At 40.2% G+C, this 19740-nt stretch overlaps 1 protein-coding gene across 2 annotated transcripts in view; it reads left to right on the top strand.

The window, feature by feature from the left end:
* LOC134227931 (bumetanide-sensitive sodium-(potassium)-chloride cotransporter) overlaps window positions 1-19740 on the top strand; it is a 53764-nt gene that overhangs the window by 9949 nt on the left and 24075 nt on the right. For both annotated transcript variants that reach the window (XM_062709640.1, XM_062709641.1), the window contains exons 2-3: window positions 2606-2968; window positions 15767-15863. In XM_062709640.1, coding sequence (XP_062565624.1) covers window positions 2727-2968; window positions 15767-15863 — 339 coding nt within the window. In that variant the 5' untranslated portion in view covers window positions 2606-2726. The remainder of the gene's footprint in view (window positions 1-2605; window positions 2969-15766; window positions 15864-19740) is intronic.

Raw genomic sequence — 19740 nt, 5'->3', positions numbered from 1 at the left:
AAGACGAGTTTGAACAATCCCATTGAATTCCACCACTTAATTGTATCCTGACAGATACGTATTTCGACCTCAACAGTAAGGCCGTCTTCAGTGTCTTGTACTTGACTCGACTTATATGTCAGCATAATAAGTCGAGTCAAGTACAAGACACTGAAGACGGCCTTACTGTTGAGGTCGAAATACGTATCTGTCAGGATACAATTAAGTGGTGGAATTCAATGGGATTGTTCAAACACGTCTTATGACAGGGGGAAAGAATTATGGTTGGAGGTGAATTTCATACACCCAAAAACCAAATCTGACAATTATTGTATAAAATTCTGTAAGTTTTTTTATACAAATATTGTATTAAAATGATACAAATCTTTTCAATTTCATATTTCATTAAAAACACTATTGTATTAAAATCATCCGATTCTCCTCCTTCTTGTATATACAAAAATACTATACAGTTTCTGTAAGGTTCTTATACAGAACTGTATTAAAATCTGACATCCGTGTACTAAACTAATTATTGTATGAATAGGAAAATAAAGTGAAAAAAAGACTATCCATGATAAGAATAAGAAAACCTATGCTGTACTTAACTTTTGATTTATGCATGCTTTTTCATCTATTGACGATTTTCATTGTTAGATCTAACTAGACAGAACTTTATTTCCAAATTCGATTTTTTTTGTTAGTTTATCTTGAAATTAACAAAATTTCCTTTCTATTAAAATAATCAAATTAATAATAAAAAATAAGAATATTTTAATCTAAAAACCAATGACTAATTATCCATTTTACTCAATTACCTATTACGGATCTATTATGCTGAAATTTACTTTCAGCATTAGACTAAATGTCCTTGCGACCAAATGTCCTTTCGAATAAATGTCCATTGGGCTAAATATCCATTCGACAAAATGTCCATTCAATCAAATGTCCTTTCGACCAAACGTCATTCGACCAACTGTCCCAAAGCCAACTAAATGTCCCTTCGACAAAATGTTATTCGACTAAAGGTCATTCGACGAAATATCATTCCCAAAGCCACTGTAAATATAGTTACTGGTTTTATTATTCCATAGCTAGTGACTATAAATACTAATGATCGCAAGTTGTTGTTTTATGTACAAATCAGTCGAAAAATTCTCACATGTTATACACAGCACAAGTGAAACGTTGTGCACGTGATGATAAATTAGTCTAGTAATTAAATCAAAGATATATTCCATCTTTAATAATTTATGAGTAGTAAACCACCACTGACGTTAGTATCGTGTTTACTGTGGTTACTTCAACGAACGCCAAATTTGTTGAACAAAGTGAACAAATTGCATTCCAGCGTCCCAAGCTAGGGCGCATTGGATCGAACAGTTTGTTAGTAACTATGATTCACAAGATACAAATCAATTATATAAAGGGCAACTGGTCCACTCTTAATTGAGCTATTGATCTGTTGATTGAAAACGTATGATGTTTGCTTTTGAGATAACAATATACAAACAACTTGTATTCAATATTTTTGATGTATAGGATTTTTTTTTCAACAAAAGCCTTTTAAAATACGGTTTTATTCAAATGAAATTAACATTAATTGTAGAACTTAAAGATGAGCCTTTTTGCCTCACGTTTGGCCCATCTACCCCGGAATTTTTTGATTGACAGAAAAATTGCCAAAGAACATGACTTGAAATGAACGAAAAAGTTGGATACCCATTATGAGCTATTTTAATAGATTCATGTGAGTTAAACTAAAATTAATGCCCTTAGATATTACAAATGCTACAGTTTCCAGAACCCAGCAGTCGTTGAACTTAAACACGGTTATCTCCATCCATTCGGTTTATATTATTTTAAATGTAGCTCACACTCACGGAATAACATACGTTTGTACAACCGGAACAAACTACAGTAAAATATGCATATGTAGATGACAGTTGAGCCCCTAAGTGTCTTTGCACTGATTTGGTATGTAAACCAGACGTACGTGCTTATTGAGAATAAAGCTCTCTTGCATTCTAATTTCCAAACAAAAAGTAAGTTCAAGTCCTATGGAAATCTGTTATCATATTACACGAATGATCAATTTCTCAATCGGATAGAATGTCTGTGAAGCCTTCAAATGTTATTAATAGCTTCAGGATTTTAGATTAATTAGCTAATAATTAATAAATTTAGCCAAATTTCTCTCAATCGACTTCTAGGAATATGCTCTGGTGCACGAAATACTGAAAAGGACTTTGATAACTAAAAACGAAACCATTGGTTAAAAGTATTTTTGATGTACGAGGCAACTGCAGTATGAATGTTTGAACCATAAACCCTTCAATAAACAATATGAGTTTGTAGGTAAATTATTTAACAACCACTGACACCAACCATCCCATTGTACGACACTTTAAAGCAAATTAATATATCATTGCGCTAGTGGAATGCTCATCACTCATCATCTTGTCACCTGGCGTGGCATGCAAGCCAACAAACGTCGGCCGCCGCTGCTCGGCGTACTTTCCAACAAATTGCCATCATTTTCCGTCGACATCTCGTGAACAAACGACGCGCCTATTGTTGCGATTCCAACGTCCACACGTGCTAATGCAGTCTAATCTCCCCACAGTTAAGTCCGAAAGTAGCCAGCTGGAATGTTGTACACTTTCTGATTTCGACGCTGCGAGTGTACTCGGTGTCGAACTTTTCGATCACTCCGACCGGCCTGTAACGTATCGCCGTCGAACACAATGAAGCTGCTCGAACGATTCTCGATAACTCGACTCAGTAACAGCATCCTGGGCAGACCGAATGGTAACAAAACTAACAGCAACGATGCCGGCAAGAATGGTAAGAGTCGAGAGCCGTCGGCTACTTTCACCATTCACGAGAACGGCGCCATACCGGGAAATGAGTCAACAGCGGTGGACTTCACCTCGGTCGCTTCATCCGAAGATAGTGAACGGCGCTGCAGTGTGTTTCATCTGACGAGGTAAGTTGCGGGGCGAGCACGCATGTCGGCGGCACACAGTTACGATTGGCACATCAGATAAACGCTAGAGATCTGGCTCAGTCTTGGCACATAGATCGCTCTGAATCACTTGATGATTGCGATCTACAAGATTCTAGGGGGTGTAAATGAGGGGGACTGGGAGCATCAGCAGTGGTTATCAAATTGAGATTTGCGGCTAGTTTTATTGCATCTTACAAGGTGTATTTAGCGATTTAACCAGTAGTTTTATATCCACGAATGGTAAACATATAGGCATATATTGTGTATTATTATAGATGATGATTTTATTTGACTATATTGAACCATGACATCTAAATCAATAAATGAATGTTGAGAAGATTTTTTTGGGCAGGATTTCTATTATTTGTCCGTTTACACTTTCGCTAATTCAACAATACTAGCTCAAAATTAGCATAGTTTAAACGTTTATTAGCAGATGATAATTCATATTTACATTGTGCTAATTTGACGCTAGTATTACCTAATAGTGAATTGATGGATTTAGCGAATATGGAAACGGGCCATGAAGATTTTTTTTCTGGTTGTCTCTTATAAGAATAATCGTCATTATTGCCTAGATTGAGAATCGATGCACTACTGCAATTATAGAAACTTCAATCATCGCATTATTGTGATGCAATTTAGCAACTACGTCTCAGCTGTATCAATGGTTGCTACGTCATTGATTGATAGCAATGAGAGTCCTACGGTGATAAAAATCACCAGAAAGGGTGAGAGTTTATTGGCAAGGGTTGATGTACCTATGCAAATGCGATATGATTGTTTTGCGTGTTTCTCAAGAAATATTAAAGGACTAGTAAAATGCGCTTTCAATTAACGTGGAACAATGCGCATAAACTATTGAATATTTCTGACGACTTGCTTCAAAATATAGATAGATAGTAATTCACACGGGAAAATTTTAGATCATTTGTAACGTATAGAATATTACAAATTAATGAAGACGTTATCCAATGTTATTTAATACAACTGCAAGAAATTCTCATTATCAATCACTCGACGGAGATCGCATCTCAATTAATGATAATTAACGATTTGACGAATTAAATAATCAGCGAACTAACGAGTTAACCAATTGGAGATTTGCCGTAATCAATCACCTGCGAGAAAGGCTGATAAAATTCATATATGCTTCCCTTCATAAGCTTTATTTATGTTCCTCAAGCAAACTTTCATACAAATACTGGCCTACATGTACATTTATTTAATCAATAAAAGCTGACATTTGCACCATGCGTCTCCATCTCTTATTATTTTTATAAAATAATTAGCTGGCCCGGTATACTTTGTATTTTCAAATCAAAATCCCCGATTCATCGCAAAGATTTAATAATTCAAAGTATTCCAATTTTACCAAAGCAATTTTCCAACACCAAGACCAACACAAATACAGAACATGCAAATGATTATTTAAAGAAAATTCACAATCGACAAACCCAAGCTCCATTTTTGTGATCAAATAATATTGGAATTAACCCAATCTTTCAACAAATGGCAGTCACCATGAACACTCTTAAGTTTTATCTCCCTTCCCCTCGATTTTTGACCAATAATAACAATTCAAATAAAATTTGGCAAAAATTTCACTTTGTTCTTACTTTTTCCTCTTTCCTTCTTCCTTCATCCTCTTACTTTGTTTTTTCGTTCTTCCTTCTTCCTTATTTCTTCTTCTACCTTTTTCTTTTCTGCTTCTGCTTTCTTTTTACTTCCTTCTTTAAACTTCCTTCTTTATACTTTCCACTTCCTACTTCCTTCTTCCATTTTTCTTCTTTCTTCTTCCTTCTTCATTTTTCCGTCTTCCTTATTTTTTCTCGCTTCTTCCTTCTTTTTTCTTTATTCTTACATCTTCTTTTTTCCTTACTTCTTCTTCCTTCTTTCTTCTTTCTTCCTTTTTCCTTATTCCTTTATTCCTTCTTCCTTTTCTTTTTTCCTTCTTCCTTTTTCTTTCTTCCTTCTTCAGTATTGCTACTTTCTTCTTCTTTGGGGCAGCAGGGACTATGTCCAAGGGCTTGACGATCCCTCCCCAGGCCATCTGCGAGTTTTGGCGCCTGCCTAGGATGTGGTGGGGCTCTATAAAAAGCTGCATGAATCCGCAAGTAGGCTCCGCCAAAGCGACCGTGTGCCGCTCAAAGCGCACAAGCCCAAGTCCTGGTGTTAGGTGGGACGCTAAACAGCCCTGACACGACGGCCCTCCGACGAGACAAGAGGTTTGCGCAGGCCCAATACCCCCCTTTAAAAACAACTATTACGAACAACATAGAAGATAATACGACTCGATACAATCGGCAACGACCTAGGCGACGAATAAAGGATCACGATTGGAAGCTTAGAACATGGAACTGCAAGTCGCTAGGCTTCGCAGGTTGCGACAGGATAATCTACGATGAATTACATCCCCGCAACTTCGATGTCGTAGCGCTGCAGGAAATCTGCTGGACAGGACAGAAAGTGTGGAAAAGCGGGCATCGAGCGGCTACCTTCTACTAAAGCTGTGGCACCACCAACGAGTTGGGAACCGACTTCATAGTGCTGGGAAAGATGCGCCAACGCGTGATTGGGTGGCAGCCAATCAACGCAAGGATGTGCAAGCTGAGGATAAAACGCCGTTTCTTCAACTATAACATCATCAACGTGCACTGCCCACACGAAGGGAGATCCGACGACGACCCAGCCAACACAAAATCGTATGTGCTAGCGAATAAGTGTACAAGGTGGAGGCGATATAGGCGCGTTCCTCCATTTGACTGCGTGCAAAATGCACGTATATGGCCTCCACTTTGTACACTTATTCGTTATGATATACGATCCTGTGTTTGCTGGGGATAAAGAAGCGTTCTATGCGCAGGTGGAGCAGACATACGATGGATGCCCACTGCGGGACGTCAAACTCGTCATCGGTGACATGAACGCTCAGGTAGGAAGGGAAGAAATCTATAGACCGGTCATCGGACCGGATAGTCTGCATACCGTATCGAACGACAACGGCCAACGATGAATAAACTTTGCAGCCTCCCGCGGAATGGTCCGAAGCACTTTCTTCCCCCGCAAGAATATCCACAAGGCCACATGGAAATCACCTAATCAAGTAACGGAAAACCAAATCAACCACGTTCTAATCGACGGTAAATTCTTCTCCGACATGACGAACGTTCGCACTTACCGCAGTGCGAATATTGAATCCGACCACTACCTCGTTGCAGTATGTCTGCGCTTAAAACTCTCGACGGTGATGAACACGCGTCGGAGTCGTCCGCCGCGGCTAAACATTGGGCGGCTACAAGACGGTAGACTAGCCCAAGACTACGCGCAGCAGCTGGAAGTGGCACTCCCAACGGAAAAGCAGCTAGGCGGAGTATCTCTTGAAGATGGCTGGAGAGATATTCGATCCGCCATTGGAAGCACCGCAACCGCTGCACTAGGCACGGTGGCTCCGGATCAGAGAAACGACTGGTATGACGGCGAATGTGAGCAGTTAGTTGAGGAGAAGAATGCAGCATGGGTGAGATTGCTGCAACACCGCACGAGGGCGAACGAGGCACGATACAAACGGGCGCGGAACAGACAAAACTCGATTTTCCGGAGGAAAAAGCGCCAGCAGGAAGATCGAGACCGCGAGAAGACGGAGGAACTGTACCGCGCTAATAACGCACGAAAGTTCTATGAGAAGTTGAACCATTCACGTAAGGGCCACGTGCCACAGCTCGATATGTATAAGGACATAAACGGGAACCTTCTTACAAACGAGCATGAGGTGCTCCAAAGGTGGCGGCAGCACTACGAAGAGCACCTGAATGGCGATATGGCAGACAACGGTGGCGGTATGGTAATGAACCTAGGAGCACGCGCGCAGGACATTCGACTTCCGGCTCCGAATCTCCAGGAAATCCAGGAGGAGATCGGTCGGCTGAAAAACAACAAAGCCCCTGAAGTTGACCAACTACCAGGAGAGCTGTTTAAACACGGTGGTGAGCCACTGGCTAGAGCGCTGCACTGGGTGATTACCAAGGTGTCGTGTGTCCCATCTACAAAAAGGGTGATAAGCTGGATTGTAGCAACTACCGCGCAATCACATTGCTGAACACCGCCTACAAGGTACTCTCCCAAATTTTATGCCGCCGACTAACACCAATTGCAAGAGAGTTCGTGGGGCAGTACCAGGCGGGATTTATGGGTGAACGCTCTACCACAGACCAGGCCAGACCGCCATACGTCAGGTATTGCAGAAATGCCGCGAATACAACGTGCCCACACATCATCTATTTATCGACTTCAAAGCCGCATATGATACAATCGATCGGGATCAGCTATGGCAGCTAATGCACGAAAACGGATTTCCGGATAAACTGATACGGTTGATCAAGGCGACGATGGATCGGGTGATGTGCGTAGTTCGAGTTTCAGGGGCATTCTCGAGTCCCTTCGAAACGCGTAGAGGGTTACGGCAAGGTGATGGTCTTTCGTGTCTGCTATTCAACATCGCTTTGGAGGGAGTAATACGAAGGGCAGGTATTGACACGAGTGGTACGATTTTCACGAAGTCCGTCCAGTTATTTGGTTTCGCCGACGACATTGATATCATGGCACGTAACTTTGAGAGGATGGAGGAAGCCTACATCAGACTGAAAAGCGAAGCTAAACGGATTGGACTAGTCATCAACACGTCGAAGACGAAGTACATGATAGGAAGAGGCTCAAGAGAGGTCAATGTAAGCCACCCACCACGAGTTTCTACCGGTGGTGACGAAATCGAGGTGGTTGAAGAGTTCGTGTACTTGGGCTCACTGATGACCGCCGATAACGATACTAGCAGAGAAATTCGGAGGCGCATAGTGGCTGGAAATCGTACGTACTTTGGACTCCGTAAGACGCTCCGATCGAATAGAGTTCGCCGCCGTACCAAACTGACTATCTACAAAACGCTTATAAGACCGGTAGTTCTCTACGGACACGAGACCTGGACGATGCTCGTGGAGAACCAACGCGCATTGGGTGTTTTTGAAAGGAAAGTGTTGCGTACCATCTATGGTGGGGTGCAGATGGCGGACGGTACGTGGAGGAGGCGAATGAACCACGAGTTGCATCAGCTGTTGGGAGAACCATACATCGTTCACACCGCGAAAATCGGACGACTGCGGTGAATGCTGAGCTGAATGGAGAAGACTTTTATGTGCAGCACAGGCCACTCCGGCCTTGGTCTGATAATCTTCTTCTTCTTATTGGCATTACATCCCCACACTGAGACAGAGCCGCCTCGCAGCTTAGTGTTCATTAATTAACATTCACTTCCACAGTTTTCGAGGTTTCTAAGCCAGATTACCATTTTTGCATTCGTATATCGTGACTCGTGAGGCTAACACGATGAAACTTTTATGCCTAGGGAAGTCGAGACAATTTCCAATCCGAAAATTGCCTAGACCGGCACCGGGAATCGAACCCAGCCACCCTCAGCATGGTCTTGCTTTGTAGCCGCGCATCTTACCGCACGGCTAAGGAGGGTCTGATAATAAATAAAATAAATAAACTTTCTTCTTCCTTCATCATCCTCTCTCCTTCTTACTTATATTTTCTGAATTCTTCCTCCTTTCTCCTTCTTCTTCTTTTTTTCTTCCATCTTACTTGTTTCTTCTTTTTTTTCAAATTCTTCCATTCTGCTTCTTCCTTCTATCTACCTTCTTTATTTTTTCTTTCTCTCTTTTCCTTTTTATCTTCTACCTTCTTTCTTTCTTCTGCCTTTTTATTTTACACAGTATAAAATGTTACAGCATATATGATGTAACAAAAAAGGCTCCGCTCGATTCAACTCATTTTTCCATAGCTTTTTAAAATTACAGGTCGTCGTTACTATGGAGCTTGTATTCAATATTGTATACAAGAAAAATGAATGTAAAATTAGAGGCTATTGAACACAAAAATAAGCGTTTGAATATTTCCATGGCGTGTAAGTTTCAGGATTTTTAACTGTGTACCTTTTGTTATTTTCAACTTTTTGTCCCTTTCGACATTTTGTTCCTTTCGACTTTTCGTCCATTTCAACCGTTAGTCATAGTTTCGTCGAAATGTTACTTTGAGGAGACATAAATAAAACTTCAGATTTATTCAATTTCTTAACCTTCCTAGTGCATTAAAAAAAAATGACACACTGTGCTTTACCTGGGTCAAAAATGACCCAACTTCAATTCGCTGACAAAACTTCATTTTCGAACGTTTTTTCAATCTTTTGGAATCAAATTGAAGGTATGGATTCCGCGGATGTCGTTACGGACTGATTTTTTCAATTTGGCCATTCTGGCTCTCAGGAATCGGTTTTGAAAGAAAATAGATTCTTAGGCCAATTTTGACGTGATTTCTTGCCTTTTGAAGGGTAACGTTGGAAATGCTTTCCAATTTGTCTAGCAACAATCCCAATAAAATGTAGCCATTGTCTATTTCCATGGATCAACACGATTTTGGGTTATTCCACTGTCCGATGCCTCTCCGGAAGATCCGGAACGACCGTTAAGACAATCAATTCACGAAACTCATCATAGAAAAGCGCGGTTTTTTCCAAAGCTTTTCATTACCAAGCGCTGAGTAACAAATGATTGTGGTGGCCCATTTTGATGGACCTGAGTGACCACCGGAGGTCCATCCGGAAATCTGAAACGCCCGTAAAAGTGATCAATTGATGAAACTCATAATAGAAGAGCAAGGTTTTTTCACTAGCTTTACAATATCGAACGCTGCGTAACAAACGATTGTGGTGATCCATTTTGACCACCGGAGATCCTCCAGAAGATCCGGAACGTTGGTAAAAGTGGTCAATTCATGAAACATATCACTCACACTCAGGAAAAGCGCGCAAATTTCCAACCCGAAAATTTTCTAGACCGGACCGGGAATCGAACCCAGCCACCCTCAGCATAGTCTTGCTTGTCTTAGAGGGCCCCGCAGAAAGCATCACACGTCTTGTTTTGACTTGTCTTAGCACATGCACAGCCAGTAGGGCCCCGCAGAAAGCATTACAAGTATTAAAAAACAACCCTCTTGAGATGATCAATGAGTAGAATAACAAATAGTTTAAAAAATATCGTGCTCTAGTAGGATGAGTGTCATGTATGGACCAATTCGGAGGAACTATAGGAGGACCTCCAGAGGTCACTCAAGTCAATGTGTATGGATCACGAGAGGGCCTTTTTTTACGGACGTTTTGGATCTTCCGGAAGACCTCCAGTGCCACCCAGATCCAGCAAAATGCGTCACCACAATCATTAATTACTCAGCGTTCGAGAATAAGAAACTTTGGAAAAACCACGCTCTTCTATGATAATTTTCATTAATTGACCACTTTCATGGATGTTCCGGATTTTCAATGTGTAACTTTTTTGTTGTGGTCACTGAAAGCTAGCCACAAATTACTGTATCCAAAAGTTAGAAAAAGTCATAAAATTCCAAAACACCCATCTCATTTCGGTACAAAACTGCAATGTTTTTAAATCATCTCTGGGCGAAAATAGAACCCAAAGTTAAAACAACATTTTTGAGAACTTTTTTTGATTTTGAACATTTTTTTATTATATACCCCTCTAACTCTCGTAGAACATTAGGATATTTGAACACAAATGTAACTTAACTTACCTTAGCCTACTATCAATCGATTATTTAAAACTAAAATTTTCATACCAATCGATTAATGAAATTTCTAACATTTTATACAACTGTTGAACACAATTAGTTTAAGGTAGGTACATACAGAATGATTGAAAAAATAATTTTGCCAGGCACTATTAAAATAAATGAATCCGCTGCTAATTTATCCCAAACACAGACATCACATTTGCACTATTTTGGGTTCGCTTCTAATGATCGAGATTGCACTGCAATGGTTTGGCTATACAAAATTTAATTGCAACGATGGCGTCGGAAAGAAAGCTGTGTCTGTGACAAACCATCAGTGGCGGTCGTCAGCGATTGTTCTTCTTCTTCTTAAATGGCTCTACATTCGAACTGGAGCTTGGCCTGCTTTTCGACTTAGTGTTCTATTGGCACTTCCACAGTTTTTGTTAGATTTTCTATGACAGCCAATTGCATGTATATGTATCTTGTGTGGCATGTAGGGGAACTGTTCCGTTTTCCATCTCACTGTACATATATTCATCTCATCGCAAAACAAAGAAATACAGCATCAAACTCGTCGCTTCTTTTTGCTAACATGCGTGCTCACTGATGAAAAAATCACAAAAATAATGAACAAACAAAATTCCTTTTCGTTGCTTTGTTTTCGATGGGATGAATATTGGAGCTATGAGATGAAGTGCCGAACCGTTCCTCTACAATGGATACACTATGCCCAGGGAACCGGAAATGTTTCGACGATGAAGCTACTGCACAAATTTTATTCCCAGTGACAATGCAACGGTTGCGTTTGTGAAGATGATCATCGAGTGGTCTTTGTCGACGATTATGAACAAGTTTTCACATTTTTCCCCCAAGCGAATTTTTTTTTTTACAAACCAATTTTCAACTGTTTTCTATTAAACCAACTTTGTGAATTTTAACAGAAAATGAACCCAAAACAACGTGTACACATTCTTTCTAGTGAAAATAATGTTTATAAATACACATATTGTCGCTTATAGAACATTAGAATTTATTTATAGTGGAAATCTTTGTAGTATAAGAAAAATACAAATCATGTCAGATTTGGCATTCACAAACTTCAATCCTAACGTATTCCTACGTAAGTTTGTGATCGTGTCTCAGAAACAAACTTCTACTTTTTTTATTTAAGTAGATAGATACATTTTGGAGCTTAAGTTTTCTGAAATCAAGTAGACGTTCTTTCAGGGTACAATAAATTAATTTTACTAACAAGATTTATCTGACCATATTATGCGAAATATAGCACTACGCCTTTAAACGGTACGTACGGCACCTGTTCCATTGCTTTAGTTTTAGTGTCGGCGATAACAGTTCAAGTCGTAGATCTTACCAATTATAAAATTAATTACATTTCATAAGTCCCGACTACCGCGCATGAATGAGTTCATCTCCGTGCCTTTGAGTGCTTAATATCTAGGAAATCGACTATATGATTAACTCGAGCACAAGTTCAATTATTTTATAAATCTAACTTTAACATCGCTGAAAGCATTTAACGATTAGCATATACAATCGTACAATAATTTAGCAATAATATCTTGTTGTGAACCACTAGCACTAGATGTGGACGACCACTGGAGTGGTGTTATCGATTTATTCTACACCCATTGACGAATTCGACAGGTTAAAAGAATAAGATTGGCGTTGATGAGAGTCATGAAAACTTCCATGGTGAAGTGCCGCCGTAAACTCTTTGATATCGTCGAGGTGAACTGAAAGGGGGATATTATCGAAAAATCATTTATTATGTTGCTTGTTTGAATGTTAGAATTCTTCATTAGCTTTTATCGGTGGACTAACACCTTACCTGTCTTGGTATGATACTTCCCACGCTAACAGTCAAGCCGTAACTGGGTGGACGTTAGCCAAAATACCAGCGATTGCAATTAATATGGTTCCGAGCCTACTTTCACCTTCCATTGAATAAAAAAAAAACAGATTAATCCACCTAGCGTTGGTGGTGCCTTTCTCGCGCATTATAAAAATGGGCAAAACACATAAGAGGTCAATTTAACACTTTTGGGAGATAGTTTTTACATTTCAGGCCATTTGGACAACTAAAAAGCGTTCCTTCGTCCTCCAGATTATTTCAATCGTTTAGTGGATTTTATCAAGCGTACCGCCATCGGGGGTGACAATGGGTCATCGCTCTCACCGGCAGCGTGGAGGTCGGATAGCAAAATCGTTCAAAAAGGTCTCTTATATTTTAGTCTTCTTGCCCACAGATACATTCAATCTTTTCTACAAGCATTCTAAGTACTTGAATCAGTGACCCATTCTCACCCCCATTTGGCCCATTGTCACCCCCGACGATGGTACGCATCCCCAGTAACATTTTGGTTTTATACTGGTTTTATGAAGGTGATAAAGAGCAAATTATAGTTTTGAAGATCGTTATAAAACTAAAAATGTTACTTGGGATGTGATGTGATAGTATCGCCTAGAAACCTGACATCATTGGTGACACGAGTCAGTCGTAGCTATACCCAAGAACAAACCCGCAACAGGGACGTTATAGAACGGCGAACGCTCAGGAAGATGTTTCTTTAGATCTGCCGGAGTTTCCTGGCGATCCAGAGGTATATCCTAATTTTTAAAGCCGTTTCTACAATTCCACGACGGCGTGCACGGTTACAATACAACGGTGTCTGAAGGGCAACGCGCTGAAGGCAGTTCGGTACCATCTTCTTTCATCTGAGTCAGTACCGACCGTAATGGAGACTCTGCGGACCCTGTCCCGAGTAGCACAAATGTCACAAACAAGCTACAGTGACTTCTGTATGACTGAATCTAGTCGTAAACAAGTTGCTGCAACCAAAAGTGATTGAATTGTGCTGCTGGGTGGTCGCCTGGAGATTATCATTAACAAGTTAATCCTAAATGCAATGAGCTAGACTTTACTAAGACTTTACTGCGTGCCCCTAGTCGTCTCCTTCACTCTCCCGCATGACGTCTCTCCACGAGCATCGTTCAGGTCTCGTGTCCATGGAGGACTACCGGTCTAATAAGCGATTTATAGATAGTCAGTTTGGAACTGTGGCGAGCCCTTGAAAAAATACTTCCGAGCCTCTTGAAGGGAAACTTTCGAGCGTCGAGCTTACGAGCCTCTTGAAAGGAGGCTTACGAGCATCTTGAAAAAAGACTTCCAAGCCTCTTGAAAGGAGCCTCCCGAGCTTCTTGATAGGAGGCCTCATGACCGTTTTGAAGGAAAACTTCAGAGCCTCTTGAAAGAAGTCTCCCGGGCTTCTTCAAAGGAGGCTTCATGAGCCTTCGAAGGGAAGCTTCCGGTCATCTTGAAAACTTCGAGCCACTTTAAAGGCGGCTTTTGAGCAAGACACTACTAAGCCTCTTGAAGGGTTCCGAGTTCTCTTGAAAGGAGTCTTCCGAGTCTCTTAAAATCAGACTTCCAAGCCACTTAAAAGGAGGCTACTAAGCCTCTGAATGTACGCTACCAAGCCTCTTGAAAGAAGAATGTCGAGCCTCTTGAAGGAAATCTTTCGAGCCTCTTGAAAGGAGGCTTACGAGCCTTTTGGAAGTAGGCTCCCAGACCTCTTGAAGGGAGGCTTCAGAGCCTCTTGAGGGGAGGTTTCCGAGCCACTTTAATGGCAGCTTTTGAGCATCTGAAAGGAAACTTCCGAATCTCTTCAAAGGATCCTATCAAGCCTCTTGAAAGGAGCCCTTCAAAGCTCTTGAAAGGAGGCTTCTGAACCTCTTATCAAATCGTTAAATTTGAGTGTTTTAATGATTGAGGCCATTTTGCTCCAACTGCTAAAACTTTTCATTCCCTAGATGATTTTTTTTTAAATTTTCAAAGCAGACGCCTGGATATTATATCTTTCAAAATTGATGGACTTTTTTTCGTTAATAACGGTCATAGACACACCGTGTATGTATTATCTGCCGAATTTAATTCATAGCTCTCAGTTGGGTCTCCAGTAGTCTTGCGAGCAATAGCGTAGGACTGCCAATCTGGAGATAGTGAGTTAGATTCTCGGTCCGGTCTATGATTTTTTAGGGTTGCAAACATTCTCGACACCCTGGACATAGTGTATCCGTTGTGTCTGCCACACAAGATACATACTCATGCAGTAGCGGGCACAGAAAATAACAACTGAGTAAACGGTAATAGAATACTACGTTAAAAAGCAGGCCAAGATCCAGTTGGAATGTAGAGCCATTGAAGGAAAAAAGAACTCTCAGAAGATAACGAGTACTTGATGCTCATGGCAAAACAAAACTACTCATCAGCAACAATAATTTCGCTAATCGCCATATATAGCAAAACACCGGTGGGGTATCTAACAACAGCATGTAAGCTACGGGGCTTCCGCTATACATATTTCATTTAAACAATATCTCCCACTTTGCTAGATAACATCTTGCCGATCGGAAGAAAATTTTCGCAGACAGTAGAATCAGCAAATTTGACAATCCGGTTCCACTAGTTTGCGGAAGTACCGGTCTGCACGCGTCTACCGCAAGCAACTAACCGAACGACCAAAACTGCCCACACATATGACCGATCGTTTGATGAGCGCATAAGCGTACATTATTTAACGCATAATGTTAGCTAATGATCGCGCGCTGATAACGGTGCGACAGCGTCGTAGCTCTTCAATCGAGATACTATATCGCGCAATAAAGCTATTACAATCGGTCAACATTGTTCAAATCGCACACAGAATTTGCGCGCGTCGCGTTCTCACACCCGAAGCAAGTTCCCATCATCGTCATCATCATCGCATCGGGCGAAATCGAATCGTTCGGTATGGAGGAAACCAAGGACTGCGACAGAACAAGATGCCACCCGCACTATTTAACCGGAGTGGATATTTAATAGCTCCTGATATTGCTGAACGATCGTCTCGATGAGACGCATGTACTACGTGGTTGTTCGCCAGGTGAAAAATGAAACTCTTCCAAGCGAGTAGACTGTTTCGAAGTGAGAGTACTGATGACAAAAAAAATCGACAAAATCGATCGGTGCTTCTAGACGTTGGGGCGTACATGTGCCATGTAACAAGGTGCCTAGCCGGGATTAGTGATTTAGTGCTTTTCTAATGAGTGTTAAACAGTACTGACAAGTAATAAACAATTCTATAATTATATTTTTGTCAGGGAACCACTACCACGGTTGGAGTACTACCGAACGTCAAACCGAGGGCTGAAACGACCATCTCTCGGAGAGCTTCATGGGGATAAGGACCGAAATCCAGTAAGTATAATGTGCAATTGTTAGTTATAAATTTGCGAACAGGAAACTGAAAATCATCTTTTGTGTAGATGTGGTGTGAAGGGTTACGAAAATTAATTACAAAATTAATGTAAAAATTTAGTTCCTAAGTAAAGAGTGACTGTTTCTGCAAAGTTGTTCTGGTAGGTAGTTGTTTTTGAACAACACAGTTTCACTTTTGGGACTTCCCATTTGAACTTATGTGCGTACATCAGTTTAAAAGGGTCTATTAAGCGTGCTTGTTGTTGCTAGATAACTTTTCCTCTAAAAATATTTCATATGCCATCATGATTTATTTCATAGAAGGTCCTTAACTATAACAAGCTGTGACTTACTGTTCAAACCACGCACCCTAGGTTAGGGTCAGGGAAGTTCATTCAGGACGATCACGCATGCATGTCATGTGTAATCCATTCAAAGGACAGTTCGTCTTCAAGGAAATCGACTCTTCTGAATTAAGACATAGCATTATATAAGTGCATTGGTGTGCAGTTTAATAGCCGATTTTCACATAGGATGGACAGCATATTGACGGATTTTTTTAAACTTAATTAATGTATTTTTTACATATTCACGGAACTTTTTTCTTCTATGAGCGATTCATCTAGGTATAGCTTCAAAGGTGAATTATAAATAAATTTATGCTTTGGAAATTACAATGCTTATGTGTTTGTTAAATTTCAACTTTGAGTAGATAGTAACACTCAGGTCACAAATTGAAATCACGTGATTTTTTCACAGGAATTGATAGGGTAATGTCTCCGGTTGCGGGCCACCCTGAATTATGTATGTTACTTGACAAATACGACAAATCTGAGCAATATCAAATTTGTAGTTTGACAGCACACACTCAGAGCCAGTATCGAAACGTGCACATGCATATAGCACAGAGAACAGACATGGATGCTCGAACAAAATTTCGTTTAAAACGGGTGTAAAGATTTAAATCGCACCTTAGCGCCGCCAACGCAGGCTGCCCGACATAAAACTCAATCTCACTAAGCGATTAGCATCTGCCACATAAACAATGTAGTGCTGTAACCTAGCAGCGAGCCTAGGAGCAATTCGGAATGAACACTAGCGCTAAAAAGCAAAACACGGAAATTTTTAACCACATTTATCAGCACACTAGCACCGCGCAATGGAGGCATAAGGACATGCCACACAACCACGCGAATTAAGATGAACGTCTGTTCTCTGTGCATATAGTTTCTTCACAGAGAAAAGACGTTCATCTTCATTCGTGCGGTTGTGTAAAACTTTGCACTGGTAATTTTGAAGTATGTGCTAGTGTGTTGATAAATATGGAGGAAATTTGCCGTGTTTTACTTTTGAGCGCTAGTGTTTATACCGAATTGCCCCTAAGTGGTAGCACTATCTTGTTTATGTAGTGTAAGCCAACGCCATAGCTTAGTGAGATTGAGTTTGTATGTCGAGCAGCATGCGACTAGAGTCCTATAAGAAGAGTAACGCCATGTGGCACGTTTGACAGGTCTCCTGCTCGTTTGGAACGCGCATTCGTATGGAACTGACAGACGATTCTGTTCCAATTCTGACACTTGACGACACTGTTATTATAGTCACTGTACCTGCGACGACGATAGCGACGGTGATGAGCAATTTGAATCTTTACACACGTTTTTAATGAAATTTTGTTAGAGCATCCATGTCTATTCTCTGTGGTTGCTTGACGCAAGCAAACAAAAAAATATATGAAAATTCAAAATTTTGTCGTTTTTAAATGTGAAGCAGAACATTAGAAAGAGGTGAGTGTTCATTAGGGTGGTTCAAATTAGTATGGGAAAAACTTTTTTCAATTTTTTTGATGGGCCGCCCTTTTATTCGGTTCTTTTTGATGCCCTGATGCTCTGGACAAAATTTCAGCCAAATCGGTCAACTTTTGGGCGGTGCTAAACTCGTTGGAAGTTTATATGCAAAAATGTATGCAGAAACATCCAAAAACAGTGAATTGCAGTTGGACGGCACAACATACGATGAAGAACTATGATACTCATTCAGATCTTAAAGAATTTAATACATAATGTTATGCAGAAAACCGCGAGAAGATTAGAGTTTGCCCGGCTAAGTTATTAGCATTTCTCTGAAGTGGGGTTTCAGCAAATTTCATTTCTTTTACCTTTGAAAAGAAATAAATTCACCCCTACAACACTACAGTAAAATGCTAATATCTTTGCCTGATAAACTCTAATCTTCTCGCGGGTTTCAGCATAACAATCTGTATTTAATTCAATGAGTATCATGACTCTTGATCGTAAATTGTGCCGTCCAACTGCAAATCACTGTTTTCGATGTTTCTGCATACATTTTTCTATATAAACTTCCAACGAGTTTAGCACCGCCCAAACGTTGACCGATTTGGCTGAAATTTTGTCCAGAGCATCAGGGCATCAAATAGATCCGAATAACTCAAATAGCATCAAAAAATTTGAAAAAGTGTTTTTTGAGCCACCCTAGTGTTCATATTTGACTTCTCATCTCACACTAATATGCCTTCCAGACCAGAGCTTTTAATAATCGATTATTTTTTATAAAGCCCATCGGCCTTCTTTGTCACTTCATTTCTTAACATATTTATATTCGGCTCTGCACCGTCAATTTTCAGAATGAATATGGATCAGTAAATACACGCATAGATCTAATCCCGACGTTCAATTGAGGGTCAATTTTAGCGCCATATTATGATTAGCATTAGCAATTCGCACAAATTCGTAGGTGGTACAAGCCAAGACTATTGTATGAGAGTAGAATCACTTCCAACCGGTACCACAGATATTGATTTGAAACTAATCACTATCTCTTAGATGGAAGCAATGCACTCTCCAATAGTTGAGATCTGTCCTGGCCACGTCCACGTCCGAATGCTGAGGAAGGGGAAGGATGGTTAATTGGACACCTACTTAAGAAAGATGCAGAGAACTCTACGACCTCTCATAGGTGCCACGGGAGGTTTTGGGATTGTGTGGAAGGTTATAACAGTAGGAATCGTTTTGGTAGAACGTGAAACACAGAAAGAACTAAGATAGAAATACAAAGTAGGAAAGTGACGAGCCTGGAATTAAACCTATCACACTTAAAATAAATCGCCGAATTCGGTAAAATTTTACCGAAATCTCAACAGCAGAACTGTTCGGTAAATAATTTTACTGATTTTCGGTGATTTTGACAGTTGAACAATGGAAAAAAATACAAAAAATCGGTATAATATTCACTGAACAGATCTGCTGTTGATATTTCGGTAAAATTTACCGAATCCTGTGAAATGAGTTAAGTGTGTACGACCAGCAAGACAGCAGCATGACGTCACGAATGAATTCGGTCCTCGTGAAAATTTGTCATACGTTCATGGTAAAATAGCAGGAATTGTATTGTTTTTCTTGATTATGTTAATGGAACATATTTTCCCATTAATTGCTAAATTTTAGTTTAGTTATGGATCGAAAAAGTATTCTTTATGGGATCTCCTGAACTATTTTATGGATTTATGGTAGCGTTTTATGGAACATTCAGAAGTTATTTATGGATCGATTTTCGTTTTTTTAAGGATCCGTCTTTATTGTTTATATGCAAAAGTATGTTTTGCCTTAAGCAAAATTCTTGCCATTTCCATCGGTGTACGGGATTTTCAAAGCCGCAGCTTCGAACAGGATGCGCACAAACCGGGTAATTTGCTAGCGACATCCAGAGCGACACTGAATTCTAATGTAATTTGAATAAGTGTAAATTCCGAATTAAAACTATAAAATTACCTTTTGAATTTTCGGACAAATCGTACGAACACGAAGTCTTAACACGATTTTCCTAATATAAAGCGTTTTGAAGACGTGAAGTGTATAAACTA

The sequence above is a fragment of the Armigeres subalbatus genome, chromosome 3 (assembly GCF_024139115.2).
Source record: "Armigeres subalbatus isolate Guangzhou_Male chromosome 3, GZ_Asu_2, whole genome shotgun sequence".
Classification (NCBI taxonomy): domain Eukaryota; kingdom Metazoa; phylum Arthropoda; class Insecta; order Diptera; family Culicidae; genus Armigeres; species Armigeres subalbatus.
Note: the sequence above shows the minus strand (reverse complement) of the source record. Positions and strands in the feature narration are given on the sequence as shown.